At 41.3% G+C, this 27,158-nt stretch overlaps 1 protein-coding gene across 1 annotated transcript in view; it reads left to right on the top strand.

The window, feature by feature from the left end:
• The window catches only part of Ache-2 (acetylcholinesterase 2), a 162,068-nt gene that overhangs the window by 110,294 nt on the left and 24,616 nt on the right, over positions 1-27,158 (top strand). The window contains exons 3-4 of the mRNA XM_072018701.1: positions 12,355-12,507; positions 24,656-24,819. Of these exons, the coding sequence (XP_071874802.1) occupies positions 12,355-12,507; positions 24,656-24,819 (317 nt within the window). The remainder of the gene's footprint in view (positions 1-12,354; positions 12,508-24,655; positions 24,820-27,158) is intronic.

Here is a 27,158-nt window from a genome sequence, read left to right as displayed (position 1 = left end):
CTGTTTGCACCCACAGGATTTCATCCACAGCGGATGCCACACTTCGTCGACTAGAGTTTTGGCAACAACGATCGACACACAGGTGATCGTTCATTTTATATTCAGTTTATATGAAGCTGGGGCAGAGTACGGTTTCCAGCGTGTTGTATCAGCTTACGTTTTATCCTTTGCCTGTGTCTGCAACATTGACAGCAGGTGCTTGCTGAAATCTAATCCAAACCAATAGCAATCGAAATGGCAGGTGTGATTTTCGGCAGAGACATTTTTCTTGGAATTTGCTCACAAGTAGATCGGTATTGGCTCGGAACAGGTTTATTCCTGTGAAAAAGCGAGCGTACGTATCTACGTTTATATGTAGATCTTGTCGATCGTTGCAGACGCTTGATACGATCCTGTAACGGTTGGTTAAACGCTGTGTCGATCGATTTTTATCGTCGGTGAGAATCGTGTCGTCGGTGAAATGTAGCGTAAGTGAAGTATGATGTCAACGAAGTCTGTTGTCGATGGAATCTTGCCGATGAAGATAGTATCGGTCAAAAGGTACAAATGAATCTCCATTCTGCGCAAGTTGAAAAGTAAACGAAGAGAGGAAAGCAACGATGTTACACGGTCTTCCAAAACCTTCGAATTTGCTATTATTTGTGACGTTCTCTCGCAATGAGTGAGAAGTAAGCTTATGGAAGTAGGTGGTTTGCAGGTGCTTGGACGATGATCGGTCGTTGATGAGTTGAAGAAATTGACAAAAAGCGGGATCGGTCGGTTTCTGTGCTTTTGGGATGGTGAAATATTTTGCGACGACCTGTATAGCGATATTTCATTCAATTCATTAAATGGAGGGCCTCGTTAAAAATTTATCGTCGTCTTATTGTAGAGACAGGGCAATTTCGGAACACGCCAGTTCTGTCCATTAATTCGTGCGGCCGGTTCCATTCTGTGATTTCGATTTGTCACGAGCACCGACCTTTCGCCAAACGACACCAGGCTACTTCTCTCTCTAGCCACTCTAGTCCCACGCTCATACGGCTTCTCACTAACACGCATATCGCTCGTTATACCGTCATACCATTCGCTACTCAACGCCAACACGTTGCTCTTCAAGATCTCAATAAACGATTACCCTTTAAATCGCGCCAGCCTACGCCCCCGCAGGATTTTTATTTAGACGTGTACAGATTTCTTCTATAGGAACAATCCACTCGAACGTCCAACTGCGATTTGACGTAGTGCAGGGATGAACGTTTTCACAGTGCCATTAATTCAATTTCTATTTTCTCTTGAATCTTATGCGAACACTTAGAAATATGCTTATTAATCTGCAGCAATTTTAGCAGCTTGCTGAGTCCATTTAGATAAGATAACTTTGTGATTTAAATTCTGAACTTGAACCTCCAACTGTAATTTGATCTAGCGAAGGCATGAACGTTTCACAGTGTCATTAATTTTTCCTCTATTTTCTCTTGAATCTCATGTGAACACATAGAAATATGCTTATTAACCTGCAGCAATTTTAGCAGCCTACTGAATCTATGCAGATAAAATAACTTTGTGATTCAGATTCTGAACTTGAACCTCCAACTGTAACTTGATCTAGCGCAGGCATGAACACTTTCACAGTGCCATTAATTCTTCCTCTATTTTCTCTTGAATCTCATATGAGCACATAGAAATTTGTTTATTAGTCAGCAGCAATTTTAGCAGCCTACTGAGTCCATTTAGATAAGATAACTTTGTGATTTAAATTCTGAACTTGAACCTCCAACTGTAATTTGATCTATCGCAAACATGAACACTTTCACAGTGCCATTAATTCTTCCTCTATTTTCTCTTGAATCTCATATGAACACATAGAAATTTGTTTATTAGTCAGCAGCAATTTTAACAGCCTACTGAGTCCATTTAGATAAGATAACTTTGTGATTCAGATTCTGAACTTGAACCTCCAACTGTAATTTGATCTAGCGCAGGCATGAACATTTCATAGTGCCATTAATTCTTCCTCTATTTTCTCTTGAATCTCATATGAGCACATAGAAATTTGTTTATTAGTCAGCAGCAATTTTAGCAGCTTACTGAGTCCATTTAGATAAGATAACTTTGAAATTCAAATTATAAGATTGTACCTTCGACTGTAATTTGATCTAGCGCAGGCATGAACGTTTCATAGTGTCATTAATACTTCCTCTATTTTCTCTTGAATCTCATGTGAACACATAGAAATATGCTTATTAACCTGCAGCAATTTTAGCAGCCTACTGAATCTATGCAGATAAAATAACTTTGTGATTCAGATTCTGAACTTGAACCTCCAACTGTAATTTGATCTATCGCAGACATGAACACTTTCACAGTGCCATTAATTCTTCCTCTATTTTCTCTTAAATCTCATATGAGCACATAGAAATTTGTTTATTAGTCAGCAGCAATTTTAGCAGCTTACTGAGTCCATTTAGATAAGATAACTTTGAAATTCAAATTATAAGATTGAACCTTCGACTGTAATTTGATCTAGCGCAGGCATGAACACTTTCACAGTGCCATTAATTCTTCCTCTATTTTCTCTTGAATCTCATATGAGCACATAGAAATTTGTTTATTAGTCAGCAGCAATTTTAACAGCCTACTGAGTCCATTTAGATAAGATAACTTTGTGATTTAAATTCTGAACTTGAACCTCCAACTGTAATTTGATCTAGCGAAGGCATGAACGTTTCACAGTGCCATTAATTCTTCCTCTATTTTCTCTTAAATCTCATGTGAACACATAGAAATATGCTTATTAGTCAGCAGCAATTTTAGAAACCTACTGAGTCCATTTAGATAAGATAACTTTGTGATTCAGATTCTGAACTTGAACCTCCAACTGCTGTTTGACCTAGTGGAGGCATGAACGTTCTAACGTTGCCATTAATTCTTCCTCTGTTTTCTTTCAGATCATGTATACCAATACATACTTATTGACAGACAGTAATTTTCATAGAGACTCTACAGAATCTTAAGAATCTTAAACGTGTACATGATATACGATACAAAATTCCGTGGTTGAAATTAAAGTTGTATAGTTGTACGGTTCTGTAGTTGGTAGAAATAGAATCGAACTTTGCAGACATTTCATTTGGTATCCGAAAGCAACTTGCATAATCCAAATACTTTGCCAACACGAAGACCAAGGACCATCCTCTTATGGTTTCTAATGCAAATCCCAAACGGAGGAACTTTTGTATTGGAATTGATTTGAAAACAATGAACTGCCCAACTTTGGCTATGTGTACGATGCCTGAAACCAATTTGTATAATCCAGATACTCGCGTAATTAGAAATTTGCTCCATTAGGAAACTCGTTAACGTCGTGAAGCGCTATTTATTAACGCTAGTAACTGGTAAGTTGGACAAAAACACCTGGAATCTGCAGATTTCGCGGTATCGACTCTGACAGCACAGCTGTAGCGATCAGGCAAGAAGTTGGACACGACGCGGAAAGAAGCGTATCCAGTCAGACTGAACGAGTCTAGACGCAACTTTGATTGCTGAAAGATTGCTTGCCGGGTCGAGCTAACTTTAATGAAATGAAACTCTAGCTGGTGAAATGCCTTCGCTCTCTATCATCCCCAGGTTCTGCAGACCAACGAACCAACCTGGACTCGCGTGTAATTAGCTGGTGGCCGCGGTTGGTCCGCGTAACTGCAACGTTTCTTCCTGCCACGGAGAGAGCCTCTGTGAACTACGGGCCATCCTGCAAACATCCTGCACGCGTTTCCCTTTGAGAAAACCACCGGGTGTAATACGTTCCTTGGTGCCTTTTTCTTTTCCAACCTTAAATCACAGCCTGGCTCGCGTCGCCCGGTCATACATTTTAATGGGAAATCTCGTTCAATTACCATACCAACTATATGGCGGCTCCGGTGTCGATTAAAACAGATGCAAATGAACAGGGCCTCCACTATCATTTTCCGAACGATTACCACAGCTTCGGCTATCCCGCCCGTTAATGAAACCTGTGAATAGACCTAACCCTAACACGCCTCCGCTGCTCCGATTTCCAACCTTTGTTGCGAATATAGCACCTGAAAGAGGCACGGTGAGGTTATGAGGTCAGACGCTGAGGTTTACGCGTTTTAATCCCCAACACTTTGACTTTTACGTTGACTCGTAACGTCCGAACCACCTACCATACAAGGCTTTCACGCGTATAGTACATCGAGCGACTAATTATACGCGATGTGAAATACTTTCGCTGGTTTTCCGGGAACCTTTCTGTCTGATCAATAACCCGGATATCAACGAACATCGGTGACCGTCTTCTTCATTTTCTCTGCGACATAAATCGACGTTCCGTGTAGCTGTCGAATACCTGTAACAATATTCTTTTTTTATACGGCCATTTGTCAGGGTCGGATTAAGGTTTTTCAGACCATATCGACCCGGTGCAGGTTTTCATAGAGAAACGGAGAAGGTCAGCGTGGCTGTTAAAATTCAACAAATTTACGTAAAATACGAAACGAGATTTACCACGCGTACCGATTGTTTGATAAGGCATTGAAAATTTTGCAGCATGCGTTAGGTTACTTTCTTCATCTTTTTTATTTGTCACTCGTTATATCTGGTCGTGAAATAAAATACACTTTTCTCGAATAGCAAATCCCTCGAGAATATATATATATTTCTTTTTTATCGCCAAATTTCGTTTCAAATTCGAATTCGTTCAATCGAGAAGGATATAGCAGAGTAAAAAGAAGGACAACAGATGGTAAAAATATCGTGGCTTTAAAAGTAAAAGGAACTAACAAGCGCAAAATACCCGTTACATAGATTGTTAACGGGAAATGGGGAGAAAAATCGGGTCGACCCGTTTCTGAATCGATTTCGCGACTTTGCTACGCGCGATGAGGCCAGAGGTTGCCCATAAAACCAAAAGTAATTCCATTCGAAGGCCAACAGATTGTTCCAGTTGAAACGTATCTTCATTTATCAGGCTCGGTTCGATCAACGAGTCTCTCGTTCCAGCAGCGTAGCAATTTGTCACCAGCACGTTCTTCCTCGATAAGAACCAGCCTCGCAAATTACGCGAGTCCTGCCGCGGAGATAGCCGCGGCTGCAAGTTCGATTAAAGCATCGCGAAGCAGAACTCCGAGACAACGCCGTCATATTGCTGGCTCTGTCTTCGGCAAAACCGTTAATTCCAGACCTGTCTACGATTGCGAGTTTATAATCCGTCGGAAACGATATAACAAGCTCGTTAATAAAAATATTAAGCCATGAAACTGATCGACACGACGCACGCAACACGTTGTACAAATCATTCGCGAAATGATATTTGGAATTGGCGGGGTGTCGTGAATTGGAATGTTCTAAAACAGCGCTTTTTTGTGATTTTTTTTTTTTTTTTAGAAGGGAAAGAAAGAAACGAAGTTATTGAATTTTCAGCTATGGTTTTATACATATTTAACGAATACAACAAAATTGTTTTTTAAGTAAAAAGGAAAATTATAGCAGATTTCTAAGCCTATTTCATGGGCGTCTTGTCGCTGTAGCCTTCGATCGGCGGGAAAGATCCACCTCGTAATTCTTGACTGAAACAGAAAACCAAGAAAGGATTAAATTATTATATATTTTCTTCTGGGTGAACTAAACAATGGTAGAAAAAAATGTGAAATTAAAAATTTTGGCGGGTTTAAAATAAAATGTGTTAAAATAAAAAAATAGACTTTAAGGTGCTATAACAATTATTTAAATAAACTTTTTTCTGATGGGTGTGTTCCTATGCGAGCACAATCTGCTTTTGCAAATTTAGTTAGTTTTGCAAACTAACTAGCTATATCGAGCGGAACGGAGTAATTTCACGTGAAAAAATAAGTCGAAAGTGTAGAATGGAAATTTGTTTATACGGCGCTTTGTTCTCGTGAAAATTACATTCGAAACTTGTTGAATAACCGTACGTTCGAACCTTTATTTCGTTGAAAATGAGACCTTAAACCAGGTTAAATTACATTTTATTCTACCATTTTCCTCTCTATTTTCGCCATTTCTTTTTCATAGACAATTTTTCCCAAATTAATTATCGTCACTCGTGGATTTGATCCATTTAAAAAGAACAGTTTCTACTAATTTAACTAGGACATAATCTACTAAAACAGAGAGAGAGTATCGTTTTACATTTTCCTCAGAGGAAATTTTCTAATCAGATTCGAATCTATATTTGCAACTTACTCGATCCCATCTATCCCGATCACGAACAAAGTGGAGTCCATACAGAGCGACCAGAATGTGTCCTCCAGGGTTTCCTTGATAATGCAAAAGGATCCGCCGATTTCGCCACTGGTTGGTTCTGTTCCAGTGTCGATTCGTTAGGAAGCTCTTGAAATCTCTCCGGGTTCCACCGTCTTGCTCCCAATATCGTTCTCCTTAAGTCTGCGGTCGTCAATTAACGGTGTTCCATTATTCACGAAAATGCCGGTCGATAGTCGTTCCGTAGCAAGTGCTTCGCGAGTTTCCAGTTGCAGTTCCGAAACACGGAAACTTTTCCTTCGTCCAAAGACTTCTTCAAGCTACTTTGTAATTCCCTTCGTTCGGAGTATATGTTGCCAGCAATGCGTAAAATGTCGATGTTTTATATTGTAATACCTAGGAAGTGTATAGAACGCGTGTCGTTTTTAGGCAAAAGCGTGAAACGTTTGTGTTATTCTAATATATCGTGTAGTTTTCCTGGGCATTGTACACAGAGTTGTCTAAAAGCCAGACACAATCAAATTTTTCAGCCACTTTCGATAGTCGGAGGAAAATATGTTTCGCACGAAAATTGTATCAGCTTCCAGTCGACTACAGATCACGATATTACGAATTTCGAAAAAGGTTTTACCTCGATGGAAAGTTTTCTATTTTTCTTCTTTTTAGTGAAACAATACACTTTTCTGTACTCTATTCGATGGATATTTTAATTCTCTAGAAAGAGATATCGAGGTATTTGAGTGGAAAAAATGATTAGTTTAAAAAAAAGAAAATTCTCTTCTTGTAGATTTTTCGTAATTTCTAGAAGTTGCAATAAGAGCTGTCTGCCCCAGATCGTGTCTTCCACCTGACTGCTTCTACTACTGATTACTTCTTGGATTTTATACAATTGGGTTTAATATGGGAAATGTCATAGGTTTCCACGTCTCAGAAAGTTTCCGACAGCTGTCGCCAGTACCATGCAATGCTCGGATGAATCTAACGTCTATTTGATTGGAATTAATGAAACAGTTAAGATTTTGAGCAACTTGTCTCACCTAACTCATCTTCTCTAATGAAACATAAGGAGAACGAACTTCCGAATGTTTGACTGAGTCTAGCGTTTGTTTGATCGGAATTAATCAAATAGACAAAACTTTGAGCCAATTGTTCTACCTATATCATCTTCTCTAATGAAACATTAGAAGGAGCCATCAAATGTCTGGCTCAGTCTGACGTCTGTTTGATCGGAATTAATGAAACAGTTAAGATTTTGAGCCACTTGTCTCACTTATCTCATCTCCTCTAATCAAACATAAGAAGAACGAACCTCCGAATGTTTGGCTGACTCTATTGTCTATTTGATTGAAATTAATGAAACCGTTAAGATTTTGAGCCACTTGTCTCACCAACCTCATCTTCTATAATGAAACATGAGGAGGAGCCACCAAATGTCTGGCTCAGTCTGACGTTTGTTTGATCGGAATTAATGAAACAGTTAAGATTTTGAGCCACTTGTCTCACTTATCTCATCTCCTCTAATCAAACATAAGAAAAACGAACCTCCGAATGTTTGGCTGACTCTATTGTCTATTTGATTGAAATTAATGAAACCGTTAAGATTTTGAGCCAATTGTTCTACCTATATCATCTTCTCTAATGAAACATTAGAAGGAGCCATCAAATGTCTGGCTCAGTCTAGCGTCAGTTTGATTGGACTCAATGAAATAGTTAAGATTTTGAGCCACTTGTCTCACCTATCTCATCTTCTCTAATGAAACATTAGAAGGAGCCACCAAATGTCTGGCTCAGTCTGACGTCTGTTTGATCGAAATTAATGAAACAGTTAAGATTTTGAGCCATTTGTCTCACCTATCTCATCTCCTCTAATCAAACATAAGAAAAACGAACCTTCGAATGTCTGGCTGAGTCTATTGTCTATTTGATTGGAATTAATGAAACCGTTAAGATTTTGAGCCAGTTGTCTCGCTTATCTCATCTTCACCAATGAAACATAAGAAAAACGAGGCACCAAATGTTTTCTTTAACAATGTAGGGACGCTTGCTACTTTGCCAGAGAGCTATGATACTCCTATGATATCTCGCAAGTGGTTCGACTACCTGTTTCCACGTGTTTGACTACGTGTTTCCATAAACACTTCCAATATAATCTCTCCTATCCCGATGTTTAAGGCACAGGCCTGCTTGATAGCCTTACTGGCAAATCCTGCAGCAGGTGCTGGACAAAATAGAAACGACAGTTCCTCTTTCCTTTTTCTTCCAAACTTTCTGCATTGCCTATCGTGACGGTCGTGCAGCAACAAAAAATTTGTCACGATATTGTGTTTTATCAAACCTTCTCATCATTCATAGTGCGTCACGAGCACGAGCTCGCCTACAATCTTTTCGCCAGATTCGCTTGTATTATCACACGCGAATTCAATCGATAATCGTCACTCGACCGGAAGTTCACCGGAACGCGATCCATTCGGCAGATGGGGTCACCGCTTTCACGCGAACGACCAACTTTCTCTGTCGTTCTCGGAACAACTTTGAATAATCGCCTGCCTTCAACTTGACACGCGCTTCCGTCCCCACTTTTACGGAATGCACCCTGCAACAGGTCTGCGATGAAATTCTGCCCTTCGAAAGGTCCGCAACTGCTGTGCAAATTACTCGTCGCTCGTATTGTCGCCGAACGAACTCGTTCCAATTGTTTAGACACGGACGAACCTGACAAATTGGAGGAATTTTTTTCAAATGGATTATGCCAGCTGGATTCAGGTCCGATATTAAATCCCGTGTACCCTCCGCGCTTTTTTTTATTCCTCTCTTAACGCCTCCGTTGAAGAATTTAAAGGCTGCGATAAGCAGAACACGACGATACTTTTCGCTCGTGTTTCTGCAGCTTGAAAGCACAAACGCGCATTTAAACGGCGAACAATTTTCTGATTCTTTACGGCGCAGTGAAATTCACGGTTCCACCTATCGAGCTCCATTTATCACGGTTACACTGCCGCAGTATAAACACCAGGACGATCGATACTCGGCCGATTATTGCTCTCGCTTTCCTGAAAATATAAACTACACCCATTGTTTCAGACTGTGTTAATTGTTCCAGCCACTTTCGCGAACCTTCCGCTCAGACTGACTGCCATAAACGAATTTTGCTTCCTCGATCATCGAGCGAACAAGTTTCTCCTTTCCATTCTACGGGATTATTCTTCTGCTAGCTTCCGCATTTACTTACTTATTTAGCTTTGAAAAATAGACATTTTTGCAAAATTATCGTCTCAAGACAGAACAGACGTTGGCAGGATTTTTCAATTGTTTAAAACATCGGGGCTTTGAATTTGATAAAGATGGACTCACGTGTATGGTAAATATAAGTTACGCTATATTATCAGGTAAATATTGTAAAAATAGGTTTGCAGGTGGAAAGTTTGTAATATTCCATCGATTCTTCGAAAACATCGGACAATTTTAGGTAGCCTAGGACCTAGACTAGTTTGAATATTTTACAGAATAATCGAATCTTGATCGTCCCTGAGTGTCTTATTAAGAATCTTGCAATTAGATTATTAACTTGTATACACTTTGAGAAATGCAAGAATGAAAAGCTACATAGAATACGGAGATTTTATAAAAATATATAAAATAACCGAGATACAGTGCTCGTTATGATTCTATGATATTTAGTAGCTGTAACACTTTTAATTGGGTAAAATTTTATTCGAATAACAAATGACGATCAAAGCTACAAAATCATGTTATATTTTCTCCACTAATGAATAAACGTCCCATCTAACAACTATATATCCGACTAACAAAATAATTTACTCGACTAAAAAATTATTGCTGTAAGAATATATCTGAATAAAAATTTAATCGAATAACTTATTCGAATAAACTTATACATTATTTATTACATTATTTAATACACATTAATATATGTCGGAGTTGTTTGAGCTTGGATTATGGGCGTGTAAATAATCTTCGCCTGGGTTGTTCATTGTTGTTTCACAATCAAGATAACGTTTATTAACACGAATACAGATGAAGTAAGATCGACCAGTGACCGCGGTAACTAGACGCTAATGGCAATGACCTTAGGTTCGATATAGCGAATCCACGGTCCACGGGCTCACTCTTTATTAAACTCAGAATAGAATTTCTATGCACAAAAGTATCGCTCGCTATGACGCTCTTTATATTGCTCTCTAGACGATGTGTCACTCACCAAGGAGATCACAAGAATAATTGAGTAATGAAAACTTTCTTCTCCTTACGATTGCGTTAGCTTTGTTTAACGTTGGCCTGGGATACCAACAAACTGCTACCGTTGCTAGGCAGACTCGCGTAACTGCGACATTGCTCTTGCCCAGGGTTTGATTGTTAATACAACGTGTGTCTCATAATATTGGTACTTTTCTGTTAGGTGGAACGTTCATCCCGTGACCGCGGCTACGCTCGGCGACCGGTTGTCGCCTCGAGCCTAAGCTCATTGTCTCAAGTTTCGAATGACTGTGTCTGGGTTATTCTGTGAATGCTATTTAGGTTTTTCCAAGTAATTCCAACGGGTGACATATATATGTCGGAGGTGAAAGGACACCGCCCCCTCCTCCCGTTGGAATTCCTTGGAAAGCACCCAATACTGTAGCCTTTACAAAATAACCCAAACACAATTGTTCGAGACTTGACATAATGAGCTTGGGCTCGAGGCGACAACTAGTCGCCAAACGTAGCCGCGGTCACGGGACGAACGTTTTGCCTAACAGAGGTATAGAATTGCATAGCTCTGCTTAAAAAAATAGTTGTACCGATACCCAACAGTAAACATTCCGACGGTCTCTGCCCCGTGGCTCGCCACACACAGACCCTATTCTTCGGGCAAGATGATCGCTAGATGTCGATGCATCGTTCACGGTATATGTTCAGCTAGCTTGAGGACCCGCTATGAATCTTAGGATTTAATTAACTAAGGTCCTTCAAATTGACAAACGGTCTTCATCCTAACAGTCCGTAAATCTGTCACCTACTACGGGAAGATAGGGAAGTCCGCTTTCCTCGCGTACGACGCTTCCCGCTAGCAACTTTCTCCCAAGAGCGACTAGCATCCTTTTCTAACCACCAACATAGAAATTAACCAATTAACAGCAACGTCCATTCCCCTCGCTTTCCTCGACGAATCCGATGATCTCGTGCCCTTAGACACACCCCATCAGAGTTTTCCTCTGCAGCGTCATCGCGACGGAAAGTCATTCCCTTTCTTGCAGTCTCGTTAGTCAGTTATCTAGCGTCTGTACGATCGGTGAATAATCCACGTTTCAATAAAGAGTTAGCCAAGTAATGCTCGTATCGCGAGAAGTAAGTCGAGTCCGACTTAGACTTTGGAGCGAAGTACATCTGTCATCCCGTTGACCGCGGATTCGTTATCGAACCTAAGGTCGTTGTCATTGGTGTCTAATTACCGCGGCCACTTGCCAATCTTGTAATATCCATACTTGTGTTAATAAACGTTACCTCGATTGTGTGACAACGATGAATAATTCCGGTGAAGATTCGTTACACGCCCCTAACCCTGATCTTAACGATAACCCGACATATATATTTATGTATTTTGTCGAGGATGGACATGGTATCGAACCCGAGATATATCTTCAAGCTACGTTGTCCAGTTGTTGTAACATTGGCTTCTATAATTAATTTTGTCCAAATGGCAGATTAGAAAATTCACTGTCCCTTCGTAAATTGTTCGTTGTGTGTTACTTGTGTACACAGAAATGTGCATTTCCGTGAATGTAAATATAAAAAACTTTTTATCACTTTACCTACCGAGAGCCTATTAACCGGCCTTTTGTCGCCGATAATCTTTCTCATTAATTGAACAGTAATTTGTCATTTAGTACTAAGGTACCTTGCTCGGTTGCGTTGCTTTGTAAGCTCCCACAATTTTAGACCAATTTGAGAAACTTGCCGTTCGCGATGAACGAAAAGAATGGTATTGGAGAGTCTAAACAGAAACAGAACCGGCGCCAGGGAGAATCTGAGCTGCCGGTAGAACGTGCGTATGCTGTTGAACCGCTAGCGGTCGGCAAAGTGTTAATAATCGAGGAATCATCGTTACTAACGAACAAACTATTTCTGTTGCAGTACACCAACTGGGAGGACCCGTACAACGGCTACATCTACCAGAAGATGGTGGCAGACGTGGTGGGCGACTATTTCTTCATCTGTCCGTCGATCCACTTTGCCCAACTGTTTGCGGAGCGCGGCATGAAGGTCTACTATTACTTCTTCACTCAAGTAAGTAGCGCTTTTTATCGTCACGTGCGCCTAGACTACGGGAACGTGTCACGTGAAACGCGCCCGATCGATAGCGGACTATTATGTTATAGTCTGACATTTCCACGGAACGATAGTCACGTGGCGACTGAGGATAACACGGCTCGCGATTTTTCCCTTTTCTGGTCGTTCGTTGCAACGATCAGGATAATACCTATCGTCCTGTCCAAGACGAATCGTTGATTGCTTTCAGTGTTTCGAGTATGTCAGGCATTTTTCACAGTCGAGTCGCTATACGACATTTTAAATGTCTAAATTACGTTCGAATGTTGTGGTATAAAAGCTGGAATCTAAATTGCTGAGGGAGAAAGATGTGGCGGTACGTTCGAGGTTGGCCAGTCGATTTAAAGGACAAAGGGATGTTAAAATTTGTTCGACAGATTGATAACGTACAGACGTAGTTGTATCAGGATCGTTGGACGAGGCCTGTACAGGATAGGAGTTCATGGTAGATTGACAAATTTTTAATTGACAAATACTGCTCGCACGACTAATTGTTAAAAACCGACGATCCGTGAAATGAGAGCGAAACTGGATGAAATTTGTACAACGTACGAGAGTTAGGGACTTAGACGGGACTAACAAGATCATAGTCGTTATAATAAATTCAGGACTTCGTACGAGGAATACATTTTAAATATGCAGTCGTTAAAATTTGTCGAGAAGAATAATAATAACCGGAGGATCATAATCGCTGCATATTACGAGGAAATTATGAAAAATTCGCCAGGATTTGCTTTTACCTTTTTCCCACCTTTACACGGTACGGTGGGTGGCAGGGAAAAACGAGCTGCAACGTCGACGAATGATTGACTAATAATAGCTACTCGACGTAAATTATAACTGCACTAACGTTGCCGATGTATGTTCGGCAAATTTCGTTCGTTTTTCTTCCTTTTAATTCTTTACTTCGTTTTTCCTTTTTTCTCTTTCTTTTTTTTTTTTTTTTTCATTATCGATCTACCCGGTTGAAGTTGATCGTGTTCATTTTCTTTCCATGCGAATGCTCCTCTACAAAAAGCGACGCCATTAGAGTGAATAGTATCGAAGACGAGCTTTTAAGAGGCGGTGTTATACTGGAACGAAGGTCGACCAGATATTAGGAAAGGCTAGCCTTTCAGATCCGAGACTTTGTCGACTTTATCGCTGCGTTTTATCCTACCCCGCAGTGGTATAAATCAATAATTGAGGCTCTCAAAGAGAGAAACCCACGACGATTCTAGGATCCTTCCAGGTTATTAGATTCTTGCCGTGTGCCTCGCGACTCCGTCACCGTAAGACACCGTAATTTCTTCGTTCCACGTGGTTAAGCTGTTCCACGGGCCGCTCCATCCTATCTGGTCTCGAGTTTATCACGAAATTTCTCGATATATATTCCCGCGCTGAAGTTATAAAACAAGGCATATAAGCGAAAGTCGTGAAGACTCTTGAACTTTCATCGCCTCTTTAGCTCGAGAGGACATTAGGGACCCACAATTTATGGATGGTAGAACGGGCCACATTTACGAGTTCTTCTGAGACACTTGGAAACAGACAAGCTGCGAGCTCTAGGAAGAAATAAATGGAAGCTGCAGGTTTCATCGAATCAAGTTGCCAACCTATGATCGAGTAAGATGCAAGATCTTAGGCCTAACTTGGATCTAGAGTGAAAGACGAGATTCAAACGAAATTCAAATGCAAATTCACCTTAGTGATGAAGGTTAGACCTAACTGAGACTTAATTTCAAGTGAAATTCCAGTAGGACTGTATCCTGAGATTGGGAAAAGAATGAACGATAGATCCAACTTGGGATGAGAACCAAGTGAGGGCGAAACTTAAACGTAATTCTAAGGTTGGCAGAGGAATAGGTGTAATTGTGGCTCGGTTTGAAGCAAAAGCAAGCCTCGTTCCAAGATAACAGAAAGAGTACCAGAGTCTAACTGACGCGGATCTGGCTGAAGCTTAACTGGTACAAAACCCTAAAACTCTATGGTTCCAGGGAATTAAGTACCAGGCCCAACTGAGTTTTAACTTGAACGTAGTCCGACTCAAACCTTAGCCTAACTGCAAACTGAAGGAATAAGCAATAAAAGATGGAGAGTACACGTAATGGAGAGCCTATCACGAACCAGGTCCAGGTGCGATCTAATCCAAATTTAGCCTGAAGCCGTAGAATTAACTATGCCGCATTTTACTACCTCCTTGTCTCTTCTAAAATTCATGTACAGCCAGTAAACGAAATTGAAAGGCGGCCATCCCATAAAAAACCGCCGAAGCTCCAGGGTGTTTCACTTTCATATAGAGGCTGGATCCTGGGAGGTTTCTCGCCGCCGACTAACTGGGACGTGAAATGCTTGTAAGTGGAATGCCGAGGCCCAAGTAATTAGCGGAGGAGGTAATTTATCAGGGAGCGTTGGTGGAAGCAAAGGAGGATGTCATTACTCATGCGCGCCCACCGTAATCTTAATAACGGTTTCGCCAGCCAGTTAAAGCAGCCTCCTTTAACTCGCGTTCGTTTTCAGCCTCTCTCTCTCCCTCTCTCTGTGTCTCTCTTCCGTGGCCTTATTCCAGGCGCGTTTTCCCGGAAACTTTCATCCTTTCCATTCGATCCTTAATACCATCTCTTTCTCCCAGGAATGGCACGGTTACCAAGTTAATTGGTCGGTCTATGGTCTCCTAAAGGGTTCAGATCCAGCTGGCTGGCTCGATCTTGATTAGAAGGGCAAGACTACAAAAGAACATCCGGTCGCCCCTTCTTCTTCCTTTCGGTTTTCATCCGTTCTCGAATTTCCCTCGGATAAGTTTACTCGCCGGAGGAGCAATAAAACCGGCAGGAACATGTTCTCCGCGTTTTCGGTTCATCCGGCAGCCGAGGGTGGACAAACGGGGGAAAAAATTAAAGATGACTCGGAGAGAGGAGACGCTGGAAAGAAGTCGTAAGTTCCCCTTCGGGGCCGGGACGAAACAAGTTCAAAGCCGGGAAGTGGGTCAGAAACGGGTTAACGCTAGGGCGGAAAAGAAATGGGAGGAAATGCACGTCGCTGGAGAGAACACGTGTATAAATATCTGAAACGCTTCCGCCGCGAGATCGAAACACATTTCGTCCATCAGAGTACGCTGATTTTCTCACACTGCACGTGTCTCGTGACATAAATCCCAAACTTCCTTCCTTATCGACCGGGCATCCTCTAGCTACGTCTATGTTTCTATAGAAGTAACTTGGAACGACCCGGGTATTGAAAAAATCGAATCGTTCGTCGAATAATTTGTACACGTCGAAGAAATAATCGCAGCCGGAAATAAACCGACCGATTCGTTAAGCGATGAATCGCGTGGCCGATTAGCCGAAGGAATTAATGGAAACGAGGCTCGTGGCTTCTGAAAGACTCCTTTCAACCCGTGACCCTTCCGACTCCGCCGGGAATCTTTTCACACGCTGGTTTTTCTCGCTAAACTTCGTTATCGACCGAGCCGGATCGCGCTTCACGATTTCTCGCGGGGCCATTCATTGGCCGCGGTAAAAGCGCGCCTGAAAGGAACGAATCGGACTATCCAATGGTTGCGTGGCTATTGACAGCGCCGAAGAGGAATCGTGCCATGAAAAGAAATCCCGCGGAAAGCTGCTTGCATCGTGTGAACATTGACTGGCCTGGTTATCACCGTACCAAACGCCGCTTTTTCGTCGACTGTCTTTCAAACAAATAAGCTTCGTTTCTTACGAATTGAACCCTATTACGCGTAACAACTGTTTCTCAAGCCACCTGTAACGAATCGATTAAAGATCCACACGTCCAAACGGAATATGTCAGTAATTGGTCAGACGAGGACGAGTAGCAAGTGGTAAAGATCAACGATAAATCAGCCAGGATCGAAAGTCACGAATTATTCGACGAACAGCTCGTTCTGTTCATTCGTACAGGTCTTGATCCGTCGCGAAAGATTTTTTCAAGATATTAAAAAGTAGTTTTATAGAGGTACGAAGTAGTAAAGATCAACGATAAGCGAGTGGCGGTTAACAATCGTAAATTTCTCGAGGAATATCGAATCTCCTAGATTCTTAGAAGCTCTTAGCTGCTTCTTATTTATCTCGAATAATTTTAGAAAGGAGGAAAAAAGGAAGAAAACTGTTCGTTCGAATAGCTCGTCTCGCAGAGGAATAAAGGGTAGCAGCAGGATTTTAACGCGGCGTGCGGTGAAACGCGGCCAAGTTAATTAAGAAATGTCGTTCGACGGCGTTTATTAAAGCAGCGTAACGAAATTCCTGGCGTCCATCGAGTTCCGTTGAGCATTATCGATCGTCGTGTCATTATGCTCGCCCCTGGGCTTCCCTTTGGTCGATCTTCGGCCCCACCCCGGCCTGTCCTTCCACTGTTGCCTTTGTAATTTTAAGGATCGTTAAAATTAACGACGTTTACCGAACAAAAACGACTGTCATTATGACAACGCCATGTTCGCAGCTTCCCTCCTTCGGAGCTCGTTTCCCTTTCCAACGTAATGTGACGGCAATCTAACAACAGAAATCAAGTTCGATTGTCTCTCTGACCTAGATGTGTACACAGATTTATTGTTATATCGGTGACAGAATATTTTTATTTTTTTTTTTTTTTTTTTTTAGAAGACAAATATTTATTACAAAATATAGGAAAATGTAATAGTAGTAGCAGTAAAACGTTGTAACATGTAGCGGTCTGTCGAAATAAGGTTTGAAACAGTAACTTTTTACAATTCGTTTCTAAAACTACAATTCGTCTCTTCTTGCAGACTTTAAACAAGAGAGGAACATATTTAACAATTTCAAAATTCAGCAGTACGCTACAAGTTACTTCAGACAGACGATAAATATTTATCAACATTCGGTTGAATAATTATGCATTATATTCGTAATAAGCAATCGTAAAATCCAGTAGTTAGCTATACACTACAAGTTAATTCAGACAAACGATAAATATTTACCAACATTCGGTCGAATAATTATGTTTTATATTAATATAAAATCCCATGAAATTGTCAGAAATTATACAATTGTATATTTATTTCTTGGTTGATTAATAATTTCGCGTCGTTCCAACGGACTCGTGAAAATCCAACGAAACAATTTTCTTTCTTCCTTTCGAAAACATTATTCCTCGAACATTACCCTCTGTAACCAATTTTTCCGCCAGTTTTCAAATACCATGGATCGCTGTAATAAATGTCATTTGAAAGAGCTGCGGGGCAGAAGAGGACGAACAAGTCGCCAAGGGCAAACGGAACGATGTTTCTCCGTCGACAGTTGGAAAAGCAGCGCAGCATCGCGTCGACGTCTCGGGCGGCGAAAAATGGACCTCTCAACTTTAACGCCTCCGCTCTATCAACTTCCGCATAGACGTTCCTTAAACTTTGCTCGAACATGTGCGCAGAAAATGCGAGACGATGCAAGTTTTTGGGAAAAACTTGGCGGCGCGATTATTTCGCAAGCTTCTGATTCCTCAACGTTTGCTGATGAACTTTGTGTCGTGGCTTTCGAGAACGCCACCCATTGAAAACCTAGCTTCGAGAACGTAGCTTCAAACTCGTACATTTCTCTTCTCTGTCCTCAGCCAACAGCGATCCGAGCTTTTCGATAAGTTCTCGGGACAACAACGTCATTGGAAAACGCGCGCAGAAGTTCTTCGCGGCTCTAGGGCCAAGAGAATCGAAAACCTAAGCGGAATCTTGCTGAAGGCAAACTAAAACCTAAACTAACCGAAAGTTTCTGGTCACAAGGAAGATCTAGAAAATTTGGTTTATTCGAGAAGCAACGCGATTCTATTCTATCGGTGTTAGGGAATCTTCTTGGTCGCAACACCAGGTAATTGCTGGTGGAAAAATAAGACAAAAATGTGGGATAAAACTTGTTCGCTTTGATGCTTCGTTCTTGAGAAAATCGAGTTTGAAAATTAAAATTGGAAACCAAATACGAGCATTAGAATCGGCCCTGGCTGAGGCCAACGATCGATCTGACGTTAATTGTTACAAGTAATTAGCAATGGCCAACTGAAGCGTCCAAATTTCAGGCAAATTGGATTTTACGTACCGCCAAGACAGAAAAAGTCAGAAAACTATTTTATTTGTAAGGCACGTTACCTTTTCCAACTAACCGTGGGTCGAATTACAATACGAGCCATTTCTTATGGCGATATTCTGTGCTTCTATTCGGATTTTTCAATTTCGTTTAAATGCAAGCTTCAAACTGGCAAGTAATTCTTCAGCTCCCCTTTTATTTTTTAATTCTACCCTGGCATACATGTACGCGTAACGTTGAATATAACGTAATTATTATATCTTTTTGTAATCATTATGTATGTATTGCATTATATTATATTTTGTAACTATATGTATGTATTATTTACAATTACTATGTACATTATTGGCCCATGGCCCTAAACAACAAGAACAACAACAAGAACTAGAACAAGGACAATAACAAGAATAACAACAAGTACAACAACAAAAACAACAATAAGAACAACAAAAAGAACAACAAAAAGAACGGCAACAAGAACAACGACAAGAACGACAACAAGGATAACGACAAGAGCAACAACAAGAACAACAAAAAGAACAATTACAAGAACGATAAGAACAACAACGACAAGAACAACAAAAACAACAATTACAAGAACGATAAGAACAACAACGACAAGAACAACAACAAGAACGACAACAAGGATAACGACAAGAGCAACAACAAGAACAATTACAAGAACGATAAGAACAACAACGACAAGAACAACAACAAGAACAACAAAAACAATAAAGATAAGAACAATAACAAGAACAGCAACAAAGATAACGACAAAAGGAACAACAAAAAGAACAATTACAAGAACGATAAGAACAACAACGACAAGAACGAAGACAAGAACAATTACAATAACGATAAGAACAACAACGACAAGAACAACAACAAGAACAGCAACAAGAACAGCGACAAGAACGACAACAAGGATAACGACAAGAGCAACATCAAGAACAACATAAAGAACAATTACAAGAACGATAAAAACACCAACAATAAGAACAAAGACAAGAACAACAACAAGAACAGCAACAAGAAGAACGACAAGAACGACAACAAGGATAACGACAAGAGGAACAACAAAAAGAACACTTACAAGAACGACAAGAACAACAACAACAAGAACAGCGACAAGAACAACAACAAGAACAACGACAAGAACAACTACGATAGTAATAATAATAATTAGTGTGTCGAGGCTGGATAAAAGAATTGATTAGATAAATAAACGTGTAAATAGATATGCAACTAGAGCGACAGAAATAGAGGTTTGGAGAAGCCAATAAGAAAAACTGGCTTGTTCGGGATTCGATCTCGCCGGATTTCGTTATATTTCGGCACGGGGGAGACGAGAAGAGGCGGAAGAGCCGCGGTTTTATTGTATCTTCTGACGGAAGCCGTCTTATCAACTGGGCCATTTATTGATTCAGCCGGGTGTATTCTTAAATCCCGGCCGGATTCGCCGGAAATAACTGGAAATCCGCGCATAATACGACGTCCCGACGAACTTTTAAAAAGGGCAGAAGAAGAGAAAACCGACACAATAGGATCTCGAACCGGGCCGATCGATAGGGGGCCATGTTCCATGAAATTTAATTCAATCCCGAATTAGAGGTCGGACCGAATTACCGACTGATCCTTAATTGACACAGAATTGGCCAGGTTTCGTATAAATAACACATCGTTGCTCGCGTATTGTACTAAAATGCAGCAGAAACCGTGACGTCAGTCAGTCTACGGATTCAAGAGTACGCGCTACGTGTATTTCTGGCGTTTCTAGAAATTTCTATGCTTCTAGAAATCTCTGTAGCTCTATAAATCTACCACACCTGCTTCTCGTTTGTTTCGATAAAAAAAAAAATCTGCGCTACGATAAGCGTAAGGAAAATTCAAGTTCGACAATCCTTGAAAATACGATTCGAGAATCGCACCTTAGTTTACCTCGCTGTTTTAGCTACTTTATTTCCATCGGCTTATCGTCTTTCTTGTTTCTTGAAGTCGTAGAACGCGGAACGAGGATCCGAATTTGCAACTCCGTGTATCGTCCCTTGCTGTCACAAATTTGATCAACTGTCGGATGATGTCCGCTGCTGAGACAAATTCTGAGATCCCTGAAAATAGAAGTGTTGGATCTTAGACTACTTTGTATCGGTCGACTTATTTCCATCTGTTCGCTCGTATCATTTTTCTTATTCCCAAATTCCCAATTTATTTATTTTCCAAATTCCCACGCTACAGAACGAACATCCCAATTTGGCGCCACGTCAGCAATCTTCGTTGCACAAATTTGATTAAGCTTTCTATGACGTGCCGCAGGCTAAAATTCTAAAATATCGATGTATCTCTTCGTATCTATGGCCCATTCCTTATAATCAAATAACGGGTGTTCCTCTTTTTATAAGCGGAACGCTCGCTGTATTTTTGAAATTGCTGCACCGTGAATCTGTTAATCATCGATAAGGGAGAGCAAACACAGCGGGTAGAGGCAGGGGGTTGTTTAAATCGCAGTGTTTGCAACGGGAACGCGGATCTACCGTGTTTGCCAACGACCTGTACCGATATAATACAACCCAGCCATTGCTGTTTATAATCGTCATCCGATAACGAACCCAGTTCCAACACAGCCAGTACGTATTTCTCTCTTCTGCTCTCAGCAACACAATTTATCCATAACGAAACAATGTTGCGCGTACCCTCGTTCCACGCTGAATATTCTTAACTGTGCATCACACGCACAGTTATCTTCGTCTCATTACTCGACGAAGGTTCTTCGTAAAAAAATGTCAAGATGAGGCGCACGGTGTATTTTCCAACACGGGACGTTCAAAGGCCAAACTGGTTTATTCCGCTTCTCTAAATTTTCGAAATGTTCGACATTTCATCAATTTTCTCCGCTTTCTATCTTACGGAGTTTACCTATTCGGCAATAAAGCGGTTCATCACAGTGTGAACGACGCCTAACAATGGCAGGAACGTGGAAGTTAAAGCACAAAAGTACGTTTAATTAATTCTTGTAACATCACAGTGAATCTTTGCAAGATTCGATCGCGCCAGACTAATCAGCGCCTTCATTAATTCCACGTTCGAAAGATGTGCACCCGAACTTGCGACCTTGCCATTGTGAAGTTTCTGGAAAGAATTCGCGCAGAACTCTGAAATCAGTTCAAGCTGAGCAGATTTAAACGCGGATTAAAAGCTGGCGTCGTAACTGTAGGAAGACCTCGACGAAGAAGAGATGCGACCGAGTAAACGCGAAATTTCCGCGTAACTTTGAATTACGGAGGATGATGGAGGCTTCTGGCAAAGGAAGGGGACGAAAGTTAGGAACGAGCCGGTATTGTACGTTACCGGGAGACGCTATTCACGAGGACGAACGTTCAATTACCAACGATTCCGGGTCGAGCCTTAATTTTCCCTAGGCTAGAATCTAGGCGGGATCGAGATGATAACCATAACGCGAGATGTGTCCCGGGACAAGGAGCTTCGCCGGTTTCCACAGGCTGCTGACGCTTCGTTGATCCTCTAAAGACTCTGTATTTCAGTGTAGCTACTATATTAGAATAATTTCTGTCTCGACACCTGGCTGCGTCTCAGTCGTCTCGAATACTTATTCTTCGCGTAATACCGCGCCATTTTCTTCTCTTCATCTTTATTCTTAATTAACGTTACAACTACGATGGTGTGTCCGTAAATGGTCGCGTTTTTTCCCCCTTAATTGACCGGTCGTCATCCTCACTAGTGGGGCTGGTTGCCTGTTCCCAGGGGATCGCAATATACCGTTTGACACATGGCGGAGTTTGACGGCTGAATAACGTAACCTGATCCGAATATAATCGTACATGAAAAAATATCAATTATTCATGATGAGATAACGATGAAACTTTCTTATTTTTGATTGTTTTTTAATTAAACTTTGACTAACTTGTGTCGTGAGATTTTTCTAATTATCATCATTTTTTTCATTTATTATCGTTTAATAAAGGAAAGAGAATAGGTTAGTGGCACCAAATAAGCAAATATGCTGCGAACTATATGATGTGTATATAATTTCATAGGGCGGTTTTCTATATACTTTTACAGATTTCCATAAGTAATACTCCATGAGTTTAATGTTTGATGTACCATTTCTTTCGCAAAACGTCGCGCGGGGTCGTTTACGTATCTGAACATCGTGGTTTTCTTCTCTACGACTTGTACGAAATAAGTTGCCGTCCATCTTCGGTTTGAGGATCACTGTGCGCCCCGTTGCTTAGGCTGACCTCCTTTCGTTCGTGTAAGGAGGTTTGCTCGCGTGTAGGGACATTTTAGCCGATTTTTAACTGTCAATAACTAAACAACAAAGCAGAAAACGCAATTTTTTTATTCTTTATGTTCGTCTTATTTCGGCTTCAAGAATCTCCTCTGAAATTTTCCAACACCTGTAGCAAAGCATTATATATATATATTCTTTCTCTTTTTAATTTAGAGTTTGCATAATTTCGTGCCATACAATCACCAATAATCTCTTCGTGTCCCTTTAGAGGGAACACCCGAATTAAAATGACAGCTAAGAAGAAACAGACAACTGGCATAAATCCATAAAAGAAATTCTTCAAGGTAGTGGTAGTTGATAGACTGCTCAGCCATTCTCAGCATCCCCGTTTCAATTTTCTCTAATTCTGCGTATATTGCTTCGAAAGGCTGGCTGTTTTCTCTCCTCACAATTTTTCTTCCCGCGTTAAATCATCCATCTTTTAATCCTATCTGATAACTGGGTAACCTGTTTGCATTATTACAGAAAGAGGCGAATGTGGGTTGCTGACCTAATAGTATCTGGGTTAGGTCTGCGTTAGGTCGGAGCGTTTCGTTTTGGAGCGTCAAAAAATTTCCATCGATATCCATGTTTTCTGAGAGAACCGACATATTTCAACGATGTGAGCGTCGAGTTCAGGAAGCGTTCGGTTTGTAACATTACATCCGGCCTGAGAAGCAGCGCGATATATTTCGAAAAAATGTTCGCTGCATTATTGAGAAATACATCGTTTCCGAATTGCTTCCGCCAATATCATATCAGTCACGAAAGCAACATTATTACAACGACGAAAGCGATGCCATAAATATTCACGCGATCGATTGACGAATCCCTCATAGCGAAACTGTCTCGCTCCTCTGTGTGTCAGCTCGACTCCATTACTTTTCTCTGTCTGTGTGCGTTACTTAACGCAAACCTAACGTAACTTGTTTTACGAGGGAACATAATCGTACGTGTACATACCGATTTTCATGCCACTTACATGTATGGGAGATCTGAAAAGAATATTTCACACGTATTTTTTTATATCGACCATCGTCCACATTGAAGGGATCATGATGTTCCTCAAAGTTGATGGTCGCACATAAACTTTTTGCGGCGTCTCCGGAGGGCGTAGGGAAAAATTTCCCTTGAACTGGTGCGTGACGAATATTTATCAGAAATTATTTGTCTGAACACGGTATGAAAAATTGCAATCCCTTTGTTAATTTCTCTTACTTGACGTTACGCTCCATTCGCACGCGAATTATCAGAGACACGTGAACTACCAACCATATGAATACGCGTGTTTTCGCCATAAGTTTCGCCAAAATCCGCGTCCTCCTCTTGCGTAACTCGCCTACATTTCGATAACAAAGTGTCGTTCTACTTTCCGCCGCTTTTCTCCGATAATCCTGTTGATCGAACGCGAGAATAAAAAATAGTTTCGCCCATTTGCGAAACTGTGTTTTGCAAAATACGCCAAAGTTCCCCTTTTTTTTTCTTTTCCTTTTTCCCTCTTTTTTTCCGCTCGGTAGGAATCAATTTCCCGGCGAGAGGCCGTTTCCAGCGAGCAAGTGGCACGGCTGAAATGAAAACTGACAAACTGCGGGATGGCCAGCGGTTAATAGCAACGCGATATCGCGTCAGCGAAGAGACGAGGGTCGATCTATGGGGTTGGCACGAAACGCTGAGAGAGGGTGGGAGACAGGAAGGGGTAGGAGGAGGTGGAGGAGGCCTGATACATGACGACAAGCCCGGCAACGTATTTGAACGAGCGCGTTTAACGCGGGTATAACCGAGCTGCTGTGTGTTTCAGAGGACCAGCACCAACCTATGGGGTGAGTGGATGGGAGTGATGCACGGCGACGAGGTGGAGTACGTGTTCGGCCATCCTCTCAACTCGACCCTCAAGTACACGGAAAAGGAACGAGACCTGTCCTTGAGGATGATACTCTACTTCTCCAAGTTTGCCTATTCGGGGTAAGTTTGCGTAAAAGCCATAACCGACATAAACATATCGACGTTGAGGGGCAGCTTATCTGGCCAGTTTTTCTCAACTACGAAACAGTTTAGCGTGTAACCGTGGAACAATTTCACGAGCAAATAACACGGAAACTCTGCAGAGTATTTGTATAGGAGTGATTTGCGTGGAAACGCACGTGTCCTGAAAATTGCTAGCATGAAACGAAGAGGTTAGAGCAAATAGCGTTTTCGGTCAAACGAGTTGCTCCTCTCCTCGGTGATTTAAATGGCAAACGAGCAACTGTTTGTTCCGTGTTATTCGCCATTGGTATTTCATATTGTCTGAAGGAACTTACGAATACAGGATTTTTGTACATTTCGTGAGGCAAGTTAAAACAGCAGAAATGAGCACAGCATGGGAAAATACGCGAGGTATTCAACGTATAGTATACTTTTGATATATTCAGCGGATGAAATAAATTTCTACTTGGATGCTATTTGTTCGGTTGGCTTTATGAAAATATTTCCTACGGAAATCTGCGGTCTAGTTAGAAATTTGTCGGTATCCTGCGAACTAAGTCAGTCTCGGATAACAGCAGGTAATTTATGAAAAGCTGCATCTCCGGTTAATTGTCCGGGCTGTTGCACGGCTGTGCTTATTTATCCGGATAGCGCCGTACTTTCGAGAATATTTTTCTCCCTCGAGGAAACGGCATATAATTCCAATCGGACGAGACTTTCTCGAAGCTGATTTAGCAAGCAACCAACCATACCATACGTAGTATAATCGAGCAGCCGAGTCCTGACGCGTATACGTGGAATTTCACGTTGCAGAAATAACAAGCTGCTCACGGAGGTGGTGAAAAATTCATAAAAATTTACTAGATTGTCCTGCGTGTTTCTACAGAAATAGAAGATAGCAGATAGAAGGTTTCTTCTCTTGCACGTTGTTGGAATTTTCCAAATATATTCGCAACCGTGCGAGAAGCTGCCAACAGGAAGTTGGCAACATGGTCGAGAGCCTATGAACCATCGACGACAATCAATTTGCCTCTTAACGAAATGAAACTATCGATCGTCGCCTTGTTTGCGCTGTACGCATTTCTCTTCACCTGGCACACGATTTTACCAAGCTGCATTTGTTTATTCGACCAGTCGCGGAGAGACGCGATCGCGAGGAAGCGCATCAACGGCAGTCGTAAATTCCCGTTACGATTAGCTAATCGACGCCACGAACAGATCGATCCCTTATTTTGGTTAGGATAATAGGGGTGCTTGAATTAGTATGACGTGTGGATAGTTATAGTAGTTTGTTGTGTGACAGTGCTACTGCTAGTGTAGAGGCTGATGTAGATGTCGCTGTTGATGTAGATCGCTGCTGGTGTAGATGTCACTGTTGATGTAGATCGCTGCTGGTGTAGATGTCGCTGTTAATGTAGATCGCTGCTGGTGTAGATATGTCGCTGTTGATGTAGATCGCTGCTGGTGTAGAAGTCGCTGTTAATGTAGATCGCTGTTGATGTAGATCGCTGCTGGTGTAGATGTCGCTGTTGATGTAGATCGCTGTTGGTATAGATGTCGCTGTTGATATAGATAGCTGTTGGTGTAGATGTCGCTGCTGATGTAGATCGCTGTTGGTGTAGATGTCATTGCTGAGGTACTGCTGCTTTTCTTCTCATTTTTGTATCGTAAAAGAAAAATCGGACTACGGGTGCCGGGATTTGAACCCGGGACCCCAACGTTCGTAACCTAAGGCGCTAACTACTGCGCTGCTGTCACGTAAACTTGAGACTTAGATAATAAAAATGAGAAGGTTGAGCCGTAACACAACTATTAACTTTATTTTTATCAAACTTTATTATGAATTCAATAATTACAATGCAATATACACTGAATTGATACGTATAAATCACAATTCACTCCAAGAACTTCATATAGAACCTAGTTACACTGATGAGCATGTATAAATTAAGTACGCGACTGGTCTAAGAGTAGAAACTCGGTAAAGAGATGTTGACTATTCTAAAGATAGAGAATAAGTGAAGTTTAGTGACGATGTTGTGGCGGAGGAGAGCTAGCGATGGGTGTGTCCAAGGACACGAGATGGGCTAATTCGTTAAGGACAATTTTGGCTAGGAAAGTGAGGGCGATAGACATTGCTTTTGATTGGGTAATAAGAAGCTTGGTGGACTAGGAAGGGTCTTAGCCTCCCTCGAGAGAAAGTTGCTAATGGAAGATACCGAACGCGAGAAAAACCAAGTTTCCCGTCTCTTCCCACGATAAACAACAAATGTAGAGGACTCTTGAAATAAAAGATCCTTGTTTGGTCCGAAGGATCTTAACTATGAAAATGTCCA

This window comes from Bombus fervidus, chromosome 15 (assembly GCF_041682495.2).
Source record: "Bombus fervidus isolate BK054 chromosome 15, iyBomFerv1, whole genome shotgun sequence".
Lineage (NCBI taxonomy): Eukaryota > Metazoa > Arthropoda > Insecta > Hymenoptera > Apidae > Bombus > Bombus fervidus.
This window is presented reverse-complemented; position numbering and strand designations above follow the sequence as displayed.